Below are 16,534 nucleotides of genomic sequence, written 5' to 3' on the forward strand. Positions count from 1 at the left end.
TAGATTGAAGGAATTACTCGTGTGAAAATCATCCTAAATGAGAACAAGCTATTTCAAAAACCTATTGATAATGTAAGAGGAGTTTGGTTTGCCAATCTTCTGGCAGTTTGACAGACTGGGAACTCTATAGACAACTGCAGGTGCTGACAAAACTTAACCAGTAGTTACAAAAAATGAAGGAATGTGAATTAAAAGCTCTGCACCTCCTCCTTGAAAATAAATGCTGTACTGTCAGGCTCACTACCACTGACTGTTACACAACTTGTCTGCACCTAAATTAATTAAGAATCTGCACCATGTTCAGAGCAAATTTTAACAGGAGATGTCTTATTAATACAAATACTAGTGTATGCAAAGCATTCCTTTGAGGTTTCCGAGAGCCTGCTTAAACTGTAAAGCAAAACAAACAAGATTTCTTTAATAGAGTAAATATACCACGCTTACTTAATACTGATTGTAAAACCAATCAGCCAATTTCTACAAATTTATTATTACTATCAAAGTCCATATGGTCTTTTACATTCCCATCTTCTCATCTGTCCATTCAAGAATCTGCAATTGCCACGTCAGCGTTTCCTAGCTCCACTGCTCTATACATACTGGCCACCTCCAGCTTTCCACCCTTCACTGGATGAAGCAGCAACCTAGAGCTAGCCAAGATGAGTGGGAATCTCTTCTCAGGGACGTTCAGCTAGGCTGACAAAGGCAGACGTCATAACAAAGTGACTGAGGGGTGGAAGAAGCCATGCCACACATACCAAAAGCCCCTTAATTCTGCCTCTCATGGCTCCTTATCTCCTGCATGCCCAGCACCTGGCTTTCCAGTTGTTTTTTTTTTTTTAATTTTTTTTTCTATTTCCCACTGTTATATAATGACTGTTAGAGTACTATTGCAATTATGCACATAACTATTACATTCTGTAGCTCTACTGTAAGTGCAACAGCATGTTGCACAAGATGGTTAACACAATGTCTGACTATCAATTAGTAGAAATTGCAGCAAAACAAATTGTTCCTTTAGAAATGTTTTAATATCATTTCCCCAAAGGCCTTACAAAAAGACCTTATAAATTTCAAGTGACTAAGATTAGTTGAGGAAGCAACAAAATATGTCTTGAGAAAATAAATAAAATGAAAATCATTAGTATATGTGGAAATTTGCAGAGTACTTTCTTGGGACCCTGTTGTGAAATTACACTAAATCTGGATCAATAAACTCAATCCCCACTCTTATGAAGCCCAACAAATATCAAGGCAATTTTGAACTAGTATGAGGATTTCACACTTAGAACAGCCAGCCTTTATTCAGTATGGGCTTCTGCAGCCTTATAGTATTAGAGGCAGTCTCTGCTATAATAGTGCTCCCACTACTCTTTGCTGTGAAGTTGCCAGACCAGCAGTAGGAAAGGAACAAGAAAAAAAAAAAAAGAAAACGCTACTGCAGATTTTTTCAACCCTGTCCTGCAATTTTTTCATCTTCATGCTGTTTTCTTTAAAGCCAAAGGACAGCAGTCCTGCTCATCTCTATCAATTTCAAATGGCTCATTTAAAATTCCCCTTGCGGTACAATTCTTCCTAATCTGTATTTGTGATCTAAACATACATTATCTAACAGGTATTAGATTTGGAATGACTGTCTTTTCAATGGTTTCAAACTTTTGTCAATAATGGCCGCCTTTCTTGCTTGTGTTTCTCTACTATACACTGTTACATATGAGTAGCATTCAGCTTCTATCTGGATACCCACCCTGAAACCCATGACTTTGTGAAGTTACAATAGTCATGTGTTTAAAGAATGCAAGTCTTTGGGAGGACTTGAGTACTAGATTATAATCTTTCAGTAGATAAAAGTGTCCTAATGATTAAAAAAACCAAAAGTATACAACAGAAATCTAGATTATAGCAAACACATGAGAATCAGAAGGGTTTCATTCACAGCGGCTCAAAATAACCTAAAGATTCCAATATTTTCTGTATTTCAGAGTGAAGTTATAACTCCAGAAGCAGACACATGCTGTTAAACAAAAGCTTACAACACCACTGACTCATTTTTATGTGACAGAATCATAAAGAGGTAAGCACAGGCATCTCAAAAATGCAGAGCTATTGTTATAACTACAGTTGATTCTCTTCAGGTAAGCTAAATGCCTTTGCTCTGAATAAAAGAAGATCAGACGCACTCAGAAACCTGTTGCGTTTACGGTTTTCAGCTGGAGATGCATCTGTTCTGCACTACAGGGAAACCAGACTATTTTGAAATGTTCACTTGCTTTGCAACGCCAGCAGATGGCACACGGATAAACTCTATGGAAAAAAACTACTGTGTGCTTTGCACTTCATCTCTACCAGGCGTGGAAAAAAGAAAAATAAAGCTACACCACCATCACCCCCCCCCCCCACCCCGCTTCCCACATCATTATTTCAAAGGCAAGAAAAACTGTCAGAAAGGGTCAGGAGGGAGAAGTATTTTACAATTTCCTCTACCTGTTTTGATTATGGACACATGGCCAGTGCAGAGATCACCCCCAATTCACGTGGAAACCTCCGATTTGCAGAAGTCCCACAGGCACTGGAAGCACACCATCATTTATCAAGAGGTCACGGGCTTTGCACAGGTGCTTATGACCCCTGCGCTAGCTTCCCAGACCTTAGCTCCTCCTGCTTGTGGTAACTCCTGTGCTGCTGAGGAAAGGTTTCAGGTCCTTGATCCAACCAAATGGGATTTCCAACCCAACTCTTGATAATTGCAGGATAACAACAATACTTAGTCCTTTCACAGGTATCTCTGAACCCCTCTAGGAAACACCTAGGCCATTACAACATTGAACCATTTTCTGGGACATAGAGGTCCTTGAATGAAAGTGTTTCTGACTGCTCAGATTTTAGGACACCCTTGAAACATCAGGGTCGCAGCCTCACTGGCACCTGGACCTGTTAAAAGCTTTCATGCCATTAGCAAACGACATTTTCTTGCCATTTAGAACATTTCCTTGCTGGGCAAAAGTTTATGCTGAACAACTTTTTTTTTTTAATATCTAGTTGGATTCTGGGGGCTCTACCCTGGCAAACTGTACATTTTCTTACAGCTTCAATTAAAGAATAGAACACTCTCTAACTTAAAAATACTTCCATAAACAGCAGACCTTGTGATGAAGGCTTCCTACGGTTCTCCCAAGGTATCCCATGGTGCTTGCTCCTACTGACTCTTGTGCCAAATAAAGGGATTGAGATATTTTTGTAACCTGTTCACCAATGAGAACATTTGAGGCTCTCTCTCTGCAATCCACCTGCTTTAACAAAAGACGTAGAAAATTTATCACAGAAAAAGGGTCAAAGACACTAATTTGGCTGAAATCATGCTTAGCACTATTGAAAACAGAAGAGGCAATAACAAGTAAACCATTGTTTTCTTAGGATCCCACGCTGTTTCACGTAGACATTTCATTAAATGTATCATCTCTACAATAAATTTAACTTATAACACCCTCCCTATATCTTCAGTCTGAAACTCAAAATCGCTTTTTATAGTGTCAAATATTCACAATGAAGCTGTACATTGCTAACGTCAGAGAAGAAACCAGAGGATTTGGTATGTGGAGGACATCTGATGTATTTTACCGTTTCTACAAAACAACTGAAGTGAGATAGAAAGTGTTAACGTTCATGTGTTTCACAAGTATAACTTCAGGTCATCTACTGACTTGAATAGTGATTTGTTTAGACTCAGACTATGTTTTCAGAGTTACTTGCACAATAGCAGAAACTAAACTTAAATTGAAGGCTTAGATATGTTAAGAGAATTTTAAAGAAGAGGATTTTCAGCAAATTACATAGTAACGAAATATAAACCCGACAAAGGGACCATAACTACAAAGCCTAATAATTGGAGCACTGGGACAGCTACCGGAGTGAGAGCAGCTGTACTGGTTAAGGACTATGAGCAGAGTGAAAATAGTATGCATTTTGGCTACTTTATCTCTTTTTTTTTTTTTCCAAAATCCATCTATGCAAGTGAGAATTTTTTTCAGGGACAAATTTTCTGCTGATTTTGATGGTTCTTAAATAATAAATTATTTGGGAGTAGGAGCATTTGTCTGAACTGGACTTAGCAGAACTGATCCCAGTACTTGCAGTACTATAGCAGCTTTTGCAATAATTAACTCTCCTGACTAAAACGTACACTTTCTACTTCTTGCTACAATAAAACTATTCTACTTCTACTACAATAAAAAACTTCCAGTCACAAATTTAAGTTCTATGTAAATATATTTCCAGAACTGAACGGGAAACTCTTCCAGATAATTTCATTTTGTTTAAGAAATTGTTTTCTGAGATTTAAGCCTCAGAAACAGAGATGTATAAAGGACTCCTATATTTGATAAATTACACATGTTACTATGTGATCTAAACATACATTTCCTCATACATGTAACTGCGACTGTCCACATTGAATATAAAATCAGGATTCTTACGCTGTGTGTTCTCTTAAAGTACGGACAGCAAACAAATTAAATATTTCTAAAACTTAATTAGATCTTTTAGTTCCTTATTAATGCTTCTACTCGCTTGTTGTAGGCTTTCCTTGCAAGTGTGTGACACTACACAACAAAGAACAGAAAAAAATTAAAACCCCCTTTTTCTAGAATTCTTTCCAGCTGGCATCTAAGATAAGTAATAATTATATTATTCCAAAGTGATTTTTAAGATATTTTGTTTAAATTATCTTTTCATTTTCATTTAAAATGCATCTTTATTTCTAATTTTTTTCATTTTCATTTAAAATGCATCTTTATTTCTAATTTTACAGTCTTAAAAATGATGGGAATTGGTGGTTTCTATTTGTTACTTTCTTTCCTAGTTGTTAGTGGATATGCAGAATTTATGGGGATTATTTTTCTGCAAAGCCATTTTAGATTTGGAACGTGACTATATACTGGAAAGAAGCCCAGCCTTTCATTACAATGCTCTCACAGGAAGGATTTTAAACACAAGTATTAGACTTGCTATTTTTACAACAAATCTGCACTTCAGACATTGCAAATCAAAAATACTGGGAAAAAAAAAAAAAAACACATTACCCTTACCCACCAAGACTTGTTATTTAAAAGATAATCCATTAAAAATACAGAGACCTTAGGTGGGATATTGGATATAGCCATCTTAATTCAGCACTGCAAGCCACAAAACCTCCGCTTCACTGTGTAGAGATGTATGAACCCTGTATTTTCCCACAAGCAGCTCCCAGACCTTAGCTTGGGTTCAAACAACCCTGAGTCCCAGGTGGATGTACACCTCAGGTCTCCCCAGCTGTGCCAGAGGAATGTGTCCATCACTCAGCCAAGGCACCAATCCTTTTGGGCACTTTTTTTTTGGTGGCTCCAGGTCTCTTGCATTCTCAGCCTGCACAGTGGCCACCTCTCAGCTGGAAATGTAGGAAGCATCTCTGCCTAGAATGGACTAGAATTGCAGCTTTTGCATGAGACACAGGAATTTGTCCTCCCGAAGGCTGATAAGGACACCCAACTCAAGCTGACAAATGCTTTGAAAACACTCTATCCACTGCACTAATTTATAAAGGTTTGGTGATGTTGCCTCTTCCACCTTCAACTGCCAGCTCCTTCTCTTCTTCTCTTCTTCCCTAATTCCTCAATGCTCTAAATCAAAAATAGTGAGACAACTTTGCCCAAGTGGGTAATTCAGGCAACTACATTCAGAAGGGAGTTTATGCTGTGAACTGAACAGAAGTCAAGGATGCTCTATCACTACCACCCTTGTTCTACTTGTTCCCTAGTTCAGTGATTTTTTTTCAGTGGGTTTCCTGCCATGAATTCATTCTTCTAACTCTGCATACGCTACCAGTACACTACAGCACTATTGCTGTACAAAGGCTGAGGAGGGAACAGAAGTCACTTAAATAATCTCTGTGAAATACTAAATGACTTAAGAGTAGTGATGGAAACTCCTTCAAGTATCTAATCTAACTCTTCTGAAAAGGTCATATTTAAGGGACTGAAATAAGAACCTCAAATATACGTTCCACCCTTTTTGGTACTATGAGCATTTTTAAATCAAAGTATCTGTTAAGTCTTTATGCTGCTATCTCAAAGTAAATTGAGAGATTAACCTGGCTACAAAAACCCACTCTGGATTTAAACTTAATTTATTTAAATGAGAATTAATAGTATCTTTCTTTTAGATTTGCATGATGATATACTTTATTTTTTAAAAAAGAGTAATAGAATGCTTTATTAGTAGCACTACTAATAAGGCTTACTTTCCTACTGATGTGACTTGCATCTTCCTACCATACTCCCTAAAATCCTTTCAGTTTCCCCAATTCGCTGACTTTTCCTTACCTGCAGTCCTCTCCCCTCACCCCAACATCCTCTACTTGCTCAGCTGGGGCTAAGGAGGTGCTATAGGTGTTGTAATTGCTCAAATAGTTTAAGCTTCTCTGGTTGCTCATCCTTGGCTGACTAGTTGCTCATCCTCTCATAGCATATGTGGGAATAGACAAAGAACAGAATGACTTTCTCTAAAAAATGTTAATTTGTTGGGTTTTCTCCTCCCCAGCCACTGACATTTGTATCACTAAGACTTCTACTTCTTACTCCTAGCTGGGTGAAGTTGGCTAATAGATGCAGAACTGGAAAGAGGAAAAAGCTGGCAGAGAGCAGTGACCCACCAACAGACTCCTTTAGAAGAGGTTAAAATATAGCAAGTCTCCACTGCTTTTCTGTAGCATCTACGCAATCACAAGAGAACTTCAAACATGACTTTAAATTTAGACGGTTACTGAAGGCACTGATAGTGTTCCATTTTATTTGAAAGTTACAGTGGGGCAAAACTGAGCATTTTATAATCACACCTGTATATTTTTCCTGTTACACAGGTGAAACAGAAGCCTCTTGGACCCACTTCTGGTTTCAGTGATAATAAAACTCTCATCAGTTCCGAGAGTACAAAATCTTAGATGTGAAACCGGATTTAACAGAATTACATTTAAGATTTAGTAAGAAATGACAGAATCCACAAAAGTACAAAATACAGTAATTATTTTCTAAATTTTCTGAAGTAAAACTTGATGAATAAAGTCCCCAGAAGCTCAATATCCTAACTTTGAAATAAAGTCCTAAATGTTCCCTTTGAATTTTGCATGGGATCATTTGTGTCAGAGACAAAATATGATGAAAGTGATACAATGTATCACTCCCTGACATATGCACCATACTTAATCTTCTAAGCCATTAATGAGATGGGTGCTATTTATACACTTACTATGCTGGATTACACAAAAGCTCTTCTTTACACCTACTCCTAATGCCTATGGGTTAGGTCTCTCAGTCCTTTCCAACCAATAATCTAACAGTATTCTGCATAAATGCAAATTATTCAACCAAAATTGTATTTCAGTTTCAAACTCAAAAACTCCTCTGATAAATTTAAGAAATCTAATTAAACAGTTGTACACAATAGCCTTAAAATACAATAACTGAGTAGTATTTGATGAAGAAATTTTTGAAAAATGCTTGTTATAATTTTCCTAGCTACAGGCTTCACATGACCAAGTAAGGGAAGTTTTGGATGCAGGTTATTGCTCTATTCATACTCCAAAAGCAGAAACAAACAGCTATGTCTGTCAGCAGCACACTTTGTGACACAAACTGAAGGCAGAAGCAAACAAACTTAAGTCAGTCCCACCATCATTTGCTTGGGCAGCACCTCTATAGAGTTAGGAGTGGCACCAGCAATTTCTGATTTCCTAGAAGGGTGTGTGAGGGATGGTGTTCCAGAAGTGTCCGTATGCTACTTTTAAGTGCTATGTGTACAACTATCAATAATTATATCCCAGTTTAGAAACTTCTGGCCTAAAAGGTTACTAACTTGAGTTCACCGGATAGTTGTGCCTGTGCAAGATGGCACAGAGTAATCCAGGAGCATACACTACCACGTGCTCTAACAATTCTCCTGTGGGAATGGTACTATTATTCAAGGGTGCTAGAACACTACATCACAAGCACGTCCTACATGACAAATGTACATGCCAGCTTCTAATGCTACAAGAAACTCAACATTACGTCATCCCATGAACATGCATTTTGAAGGTGTTTCAATATCTGCTGTCAAACTGACCAACAGACAAAATACATGTGTATGTCTAAATCTACAGATACCCTATATTTTGATTCTTTTATATATATTGAAAAAATATGTAGTGTTAGTATAACCCATGCCTAAAAGGAAGGCTCCTCCCCATTAGTGTTATTAACTTCTACTGTCTCATATTTCTAACAAAAAATACATTAGCAAAACTAATGCACAGGTGGCCTCACCCCGAATGGAGAGCAGAGAAATCTTGATCCACCATGCTTCTGAGAAAGTTGCAGGGTAGAATTTGAAGCAAAATAGCTAGTAGGGTTAATGATTTGAATTCTGCTTACTTTAGCACATATTTCACTTGAAGCATGAAAGAAATCTTCAGTGAAATGAGACCAATCAGGTACTTAAGTCTTATTACAAATTTAAATTATTTGCTGAATGCAGATGGTGTTAGTGACATTAAGTGACTAAAATTCACTTAATAGACTAGTTGACTAATGGGTCAAATTAAGGGTAGCTTTCAGTGATTTGCTGAGTCAAAGTTTTGATTTGGTAAAAAGTTAAGGGTTTAATGATTAACATTGCCCAATTTCAGTTAAAATATACTATAATGTTCCAAATACAATTTTGAAACACCCTTCCTTCCTTGAAGATACAAATAGATTCTTTCTTAACTTCTCTGCTGGTCAAAGGCAACTTCAGCTTCTGAAAAATCAAACTGGTATTACCAAATTAATGCTTGAATTTAAAAACTCGTTTGTTCAAGTGGCAAATGAAGGAATTCAGAGGAAAAAGAAAGAAGCTCACAAGTCACAGATATGTTTTAATACCCTTCCAGCTCCAGTCAGATCAGTGCAAGGATTTCCTGCAATGTAGGAAAAACCTAAATAGGATAGTGTTCTCTGAAAATATGCAAAGCATTTTCATTTTATTTTAGAATTTTTGAAGCCTGTACAAACTGCCTAAACCTAACAGCAGCCTCCATGCAGCAATGTCGATGACCTCCCCATTGTTGTAACGTAACAGTGACAAAAGCACATGTCATTGATTAACAATAAGCATACGACTTCATTGCTGTTCAGATATGTGCCAATCATTGGCTATGAGAATTAAATAGCCCAATGCAGAAGACTGGATTTAAACAACAAAGCTGGTTTAGAATTACAGTGTTCAGATTATTTGGGGTCATGCTATAAATCTGTGACTGTATTAACCGACTCCTGAAATTACTACAGTAAATAACTTGGAGATTTATACCTGGAATTAGACAAAAATATAAAGGATTAACTCTTCAATATTTCTATAGGGGAAAAATCTCAACCTTATTTGAACTTTGAAAAGACCTACATGAAAATCCAGTATAGTCCATTATATTACAAAAAAATATCATTTTTTTTTCTTTTTGCTTAGTATTCTCACTAGACAAAACTGAAACCCTGATAGAAAACAAGTATAAAATTCTGGTTCTTTCTTTACAATGATGAGTCTAAGTCTGAACAAGAAACATTGCACAGAGTACACCAGGACATGAAGTAGGGTACCCCACCTCTTCTGTATTAACCTTCTTGGATAGACAGTGTATGGATACAACTGTCTTACAGAAAAACTACAAATATGATGTGTTCTGCCTCTTTCATAAGCTGTCTGCAAGCAATCCAATGGCTGTTCTGCCAAGTTTGCTCAGGCACACACATTTCTAGGTTAGCTCACTGTAAGGAATTAGTATCTCTGCCTGTGCTAATCCCCGTTGCCTGTAAGGTCTGTGAACCTAGGCATGGGGCTGTCCCTTGACATAATACCGACTCTGTGATAACCTCCTATGCAGACAAGCAATAGCTTCTCATGCAAACAGACACATACTCATTCTTTCCTACTTTCAAGCTATTTTTTTTTTTCTAATCAGGAGTCATTCACACAAAGCTTGCTGCCACCTGAATGACATTTAGATCTTGCATTCTATTTATTCTCATTTTATGGTCAACAGACAATCAGCACCCTTTCTGACTGTCTACAAAAATATTTTGAGAGTCAAAAATAAAAGCAGTCAGAAAAATGATACATTTGTAATAAAATCACCTTCACACTACATAAGAGAGTATAAAAACTGGTTATACAAGATACTAGTTTTTGCTCTGAATTTGATATTTCCATGTAGTATCAGAATTCATGTTCAAACTCAACTTTGATATCAGACGTCTTCTGGAGTGACAGCTGTCACTATCTCCAAAGACTGGAACTGACAAGGAGATGCAACATGAAAGCATAACATTATCTCAGAGGATGCGACCTTATGCAGCTACGTACGATTTTGACATTACAGCGCAGGACTAAATAATTCCTACCATTTTTTCATATTATACATGTCATCCAGTTCAGATCTAAAAATATTTTAGGTATTTTCCAAGAGATAGAGTTGGCTTGTGCAAACATTTTTGCACGTTTATGCCTGTTTTTATCATGAATTACAAATGCCCCTAGGATTATTCATAGGAACAAAGCACAAGAGCAGCCCACAGCAGGTTAAATCTGGGTAAGGAATCACTTTACAGGAGCTTCAAAAGCTTTTGAGTCTTTTATTTTTCAACTACACTTGCATTAAAATCCCACCAAACCAAAAAACTTGGATCTACATCCAAATGCCATGTAAGCAATGCTGCACACACAGGGTAAAATCCACTATAGTCCACGAGCATCAGCTTTGGAGAAGAAAAAAAGTTGACTCCCAACAGCACGGAGATTTAGGCCTTGAAAATGAAGTGGCTGATACTGGCAGCCTGAAACGTTCACCACAGCAGCATTAAGTGCCGTTAAGATACATATGACCTTTAAAGGCCACTTCCAACACAAACTGCTCTATGATTCCGTAATTGTGATGATGGCTGTAACCCGGACAATTTCAGGCAATGTTTCTAGAAGGATTATAACCTTTCGAGGGTTTTATGTATAACCTTTCACAGCCCCAGCTGCCAAGCCTCGCTCGCTCAGGGCAAGGCCCTGCACTTGGCTATTTCCACGGGTGGCACAGCCGCGCTGCCCCACAGCCCGGGCCCAGCCCCCCACGCGTGACAAACAGGGTGGCACGGCCACGGGCAGCCGAGTGTGAGAGGCGCAAGCCCCGAGCCCTCCTCAGCGCCGGCCCCAAGAGCCACGGCGCCTCGAGCACGGCCCAGCAGCCCCGGGGCGGGCTCCCCGCCCGGCCGCCCGCCCACCTCCGCCTCCATGCCCGCCGTCACCGGGCGGCGGGGAAGGGGAGGCACCGCCCGCCCCCAGCCCCATGCGGGAGACGGGGAGAGGGGCCGCGCCCGCCCCCTGCCCCCCGCACCCGGCGTGGCCAGGGCAGGCAGCCCCCACCCCGCCGCCTCCCGCGCCCCCCACTCCACCGAGTGCCCCGCACCTCGGCTCTGCTTGCCGCCGCTCTCCATCGTCAGCCCCATGCTGCCGGCCGGGCCCGGAGGGGCGGCGCAGGCCGCCGCTCGGCTCAGCAGCTCCGGCGACTCGTACCCCGCTGCGGGCGGGCGGGGCGGGGCGCTGGGCCTGGCCCGCCGCGGCCTGGCTCGGCCGCCTCCGGCGTTGCCATGGCTACGGGAGCGCGGTGCCGGGAGACGGCGGGCGGGGCGGCCTGCGCCCCACGGGCCCAGCCCGCGGCCCTCGGGCCTCGCCGTGCGTGGCGGCTGCTCTCGCAGCTCCAGCCCCGAGTGGGCGGGGTGGAGGGCGCAGTGGGTGCCCCTTCACCCCTCGGGCTCGACCACAAGATGTCTCTTCAAGCGGTGCATTGCAGCCAAGGGAAAGTTCTGCCTCGTCAGTGAAAGATGCCCTAATTATTTAAGCCTTTTTCTTGTAACTTGACAGGAAGTCGAAGAGTAATGGATGCTAGGGAGTGATTTAAGGCAAATTGCTCGTATTTCAGAGAAGCAAGTGACAAATCGAGAGCCTAGAGCATTCCCAGTGTATTACACTGAAGAAATTCATTCTCAATATCTTTCAAAATAAACAGCACCTTAGGAATGAACTACAAAAGTAACCCTTTGGAAAGCAGCATTTGATCCCATCACTGATGAATGTATTCATGCCGATGTGTTAGATTTTAACTTTTTGAAGAAGCGATAGGCTTGTATTTACTTTTGTCAGGCAGGTTGCTGTTTTCCTTAACGTGAAATCTCCAAGGATTTTTGCAAGAAAACCCTTTGTGTGTACATTTTGTGTGAAGCATTTTCTCTCTGATTGGCCAGGGATACCACAGTCGCCTCCATAGCCAGACACCTCAAAAAAGGCTACATGTCATCCCAGCTAGAGGGACATTCCCCTTCACCATCTAGAAATGGTTATTGATTCTAGGCTAAATACAGTTTTTGTATGATTTGCTACCCTTCCTTACTAGGAAAAATAGTTTGAATGTAGTTCAAAATCATAGCAAAATAAAGGGGATGGCATTTTAACACAAATTTTCTTCCTTATTTATGCCTCAGTCAGAGCTCTAGTAAGTCACACAAATGTTCACACTGGATTAAATCTGTAGTTTATCTACCCCAGTACTTTGTGTAGACTCTACCAAATACTTCAGAAAACTTTTCAGTAGTTGACTATTGAATGTTAGATGAAATGTCTTGCTGACCCCTAGCTGTTGGTGGTCAGCCTGTGATTTCTCTTATAATTTTAGATATTCCCTTTAGCTCTATGGAGTACTCTTTGGATATGGCCTTAGTTCTTGTGCGTCATGTTGTAGTGATCATATTGGCAGTCTAATTCTGTTTTCTGTAAAATCATCTATAAAAATAGTTGGTGTTAAATTTTTCTGGGAGAGGTCTGGTGCCTTGGAAACCCATCAGTCCTCCATCCTCTTCTGGTCCTCTATCCTTCTGACTGCTTTTTTCATAAAGCATCTATTCCCATGGCATTTCAACTACTGTCAACTGTGATGCCACAAACTGCAGCATAACTTTTTGTCAAAACAAAATAATTTAATAGCATTTTATAATTTTCTCCTATGTCTCTCGGATGTGAGGGCAATGTCATGGAGAATATCTGTTCTCCTCTCTCCTCCACATAAAACGTGCAAATACAGAAAACCCCAAATCCAACAGGTTTTTTTTTGTTTGTTTTCTCTGAAGGTTTTTGATTGTGTGTGAAATTGGAGATTTGATGAAAGGGCCTCAGGAAATTACTTACCATTGTTCTTGTGTTAAAGGATCTCTGGTTTAGATTTTAATATAATCCAAACAGCTAAATCTGTAGGTAGTAGAGGTAGAGAGAGTCTTAAAACAGTTTCCATTTCAAATGCCTGAAGATACTAGAGAGAGTATAAGTGCATGAGATTCTCACCTCTATGTGGTATGCTGTTATCTGTAATACTCCCTACTGGCTGCAGAGATCATGCTACAGAAAACAGTTTTCTCTGTTTTCTTTCTTTCTTTTTTTTTTTAACTGCTCATAGCAGTGTTTTTACACTTTTTAAATACTTTTTTTTGTTTGTTTCATTATCTCAATTCTGAATTTCAGGTTTCTGGATTCTCAGTGTGCAGTACCCAACGTGCAGTATGTAGGCTGTTCTGGCCAACCCAAATGACAGATTTCTCATAGTCTCCTCCCTATTGTTTCTATACTTTTTTTTCCCACCATGTAGATAATTAAAACACGCAAATGTAAGTGAGTGTTTTTAGAAACATATCACAACTATTCCCCTGGTTTCTAGGCAACGCTGAGGGAATGTAGCAATTTCCACTAGTTCCCTCTCAGTCAGCAGCCACAGCATCCTAGAGATGTCCTGACACTGAATTTTTTCACCTCCAATGGCAACACATACCAAAGCTTTATGTATTTTTAATTGGTCTGACTTATGGTCCTTTGGCCTTTGGCTCCCTTTGGTCTGTGAGAGTATGTATATTTTAAGTGTAATTAAAAAGTAACCCAGATGTATAGCTAAGACATTAAGTCCTGTAACAAGTACTAAATAAAAATAAGCCTTAACAAAAATTTAATCAATCCTAGTCTTTGATCCATCCAAACAGGTACCAAAATAAATAACACAGATTGCTGCAGAGAGCCCACCATTATTGAAGAAGGGATAACATGACAAAACCTGTAAGATTCGTCTTTTCCCAATTTGAAAAGAGGAAACACAGCAGGGAGTGTTGTTGACTGTCTTTTTCAGCAGGGCATTTCCCCTATTCCTTGGAATGCATTACTACAGAACATAGTTTTAAAACACACCTACGCTGGGTGGGAATGAAAGCAGCAGGAATATGTTATGAGAGTCACATTTGCAAGTGTAGATGGGCATCTGTCCTACCCTGACACAGATTTGCAGAACCATCACCTTCTTGTCTACTACCTCTGTCCTGTGTATCATCCAATGTAGACACCTGATTACTGTGAAAATGTACAGTTAATAGTATTCAGTAACAAAACAGTGTTTTTAAGCTCAGCATAGCATGTATTTTTGTGGAAGAAACAAAGTCATTCTTTACAGAGGAAGATTTCAAAAAAAGGAAATACTCCATGTGATGCCCACTTTCTTTTGCATGTGTAGCCCAGAGATAGGATGAGTTTCCTCTAAAAAAGACTGCGTGTCTAGCAGGACCTCAAATAGTTACCTGCTCACTTGGAACAGAGATCTGCTCAAAATGTCAGAACTCTACATTGGTGGGATTTGGCTTTCTTGGAAAAAATAGTTTGTATGCACACTGGAAAATTCAAAGCTGTAGTTTTTTGGAGAGTCTTTGCTTATTTCAAGCCATTGATCTTATTTCATGCTTGCTTTTCCTTACAGCTGTCTATCAAAGTAAGCCTACATATGCAGGTAGAAAACACCCAACAAACAGATCCGCACACCATCTTCACAGAGTAGTCTAGAAAAGCTCTGAATTCATCACATTGTGTACTTTAACATGGAAATAAATCTCCTGGGTTTACTTGAGTTTTTATTTGGCATCACTGCCCTTTCTCGCTGCAAGTTTGTCACCTGCCTGTGGCTCGGGATGTCAGCATTCCAAATCCCTCGCTGCCGCTTGCAGCAGGCTGCTGCTGACTTGCAGCAATCCCCAGCCGGCACATTCAGACCATTAACCTTGCAATCTGTTCCTGTACAACTATCTGGAAAGAAAAATGTCCCCCTGAAATATTAGAGGAGGTAGTGCTTTCTAAATGTATTTAAACAGGCTGTCTGAGCAGGTTTTTTTGCTACCTACTTAGGAAATTCTTGTGTTGAACAACTGGAGTAGGTCTCATGCAGCTTATGTGAGGGGAAAAAAGAAAAGACTTAATAACTACTGAAATAGGAATTTTTTTTTTTAAAAAAAAAGGAAAAAAAAAAGCATACTTTTCCAGGAGGAATGATAGGTTCTTTTCTGCCTCATGTTTGCTGCATGTTCTTTGGTCATATGGTTCTTTGTGTTATTTAAAGTCATGTACAGTCTTGACATATCATTGCAACTTTCTAAATGACAGAAAGCTATGTGTTCTGGCAGGGCTGGAGACTCTTTCCCTTTCTTCATTGCAACGCATTTAGTTGTTTGGTTGTTGTCTGTATGGTGGCAGCAGTGAGAGATTTTTGTAAAGCTAGGGCTCCAGTGGGAAAGATCATACAGAAAAAATTCAGAGGAGATGGTCCATGTCTTAAAAACTGCAGGTTTTAATACCCTGTAATTTAGAATGCAATAAGGGAGCTAACTTAAAGTAAGAGGGAATGTGATAAGGAAGATGAGAGGAACTATAGAAATATAAAATGACACAAAGTCTCTATGAACACAGTGTTAAACCGTCATACTATTTATCAGCTTAGAATAAGAAGTCTCCCCTGCAGTATGAATAACTACTACCAAAACCCCTTCGGGAAGCTGCTGTGCACACATGCTCTGTACGACGATTCTTTCTCCTCAGATCTATGCAGAGTCTTATAATGCATCTAGAGTATTTTTAAATGTAGTGAGGAAGAAACTTCTATAAATTTTATAAGATGTTATTCTCTGCTAGCATGTAAAACCTAGTAGCTGGGGTGACTCAATATCTGCTTATATTTATTCTTACACTGTGTCATTTTCTGTTTATCTACTGTTACCATGAAAGTTTGCAGACAGGAGGCTTGTACGTGAAAAGCGGTCCTTTATTAGGGCTGACTGCTGAGGGCTGTTCTTTTCTCATTACTTTGAAAACTAATGGAGTAATTGGAATTTTAAAGGGGAAAAACTGTGTAAATGTCTTAACTGTGTTGTCTAGACAATAAGAAATGCTTTATCTTCTTAATAGATTTACTTATTGTGCCACAAGGAAATGCTTACTCATAGTAATTAATGAGAAACAGGATGAAAACATATTTTTAATATTTCAATCAATATCAGAAAATTAGGACTCAGATTAGACATATATAAACGATACAACTCCATGAAATCCAGTGAAGCTATTCCTGCTTAGGCTGAGATGGATCATCTACCTCTACCCG

At 39.5% G+C, this 16,534-nt stretch overlaps 1 protein-coding gene across 2 annotated transcripts in view; it reads right to left on the minus strand.

Annotated features, from left to right (window-relative positions):
* The window catches only part of SPATA7 (spermatogenesis associated 7), a 42,633-nt gene extending 31,034 nt beyond the window's left edge, over positions 1-11,599 (minus strand). For both annotated transcript variants that reach the window (XM_086749037.1, XM_086749035.1), the window contains exon 1: positions 11,495-11,599. In XM_086749037.1, coding sequence (XP_086605163.1) covers positions 11,495-11,534 — 40 coding nt within the window. In that variant the 5' untranslated portion in view covers positions 11,535-11,599. The remainder of the gene's footprint in view (positions 1-11,494) is intronic.
* Between the last annotated feature and the right edge of the window lie 4,935 nt (positions 11,600-16,534).

The sequence above is a fragment of the Chlamydotis macqueenii genome, chromosome 5 (assembly GCF_036417535.1).
Source record: "Chlamydotis macqueenii isolate bChlMac1 chromosome 5, bChlMac1.mat, whole genome shotgun sequence".
Taxonomy (NCBI): domain Eukaryota; kingdom Metazoa; phylum Chordata; class Aves; order Otidiformes; family Otididae; genus Chlamydotis; species Chlamydotis macqueenii.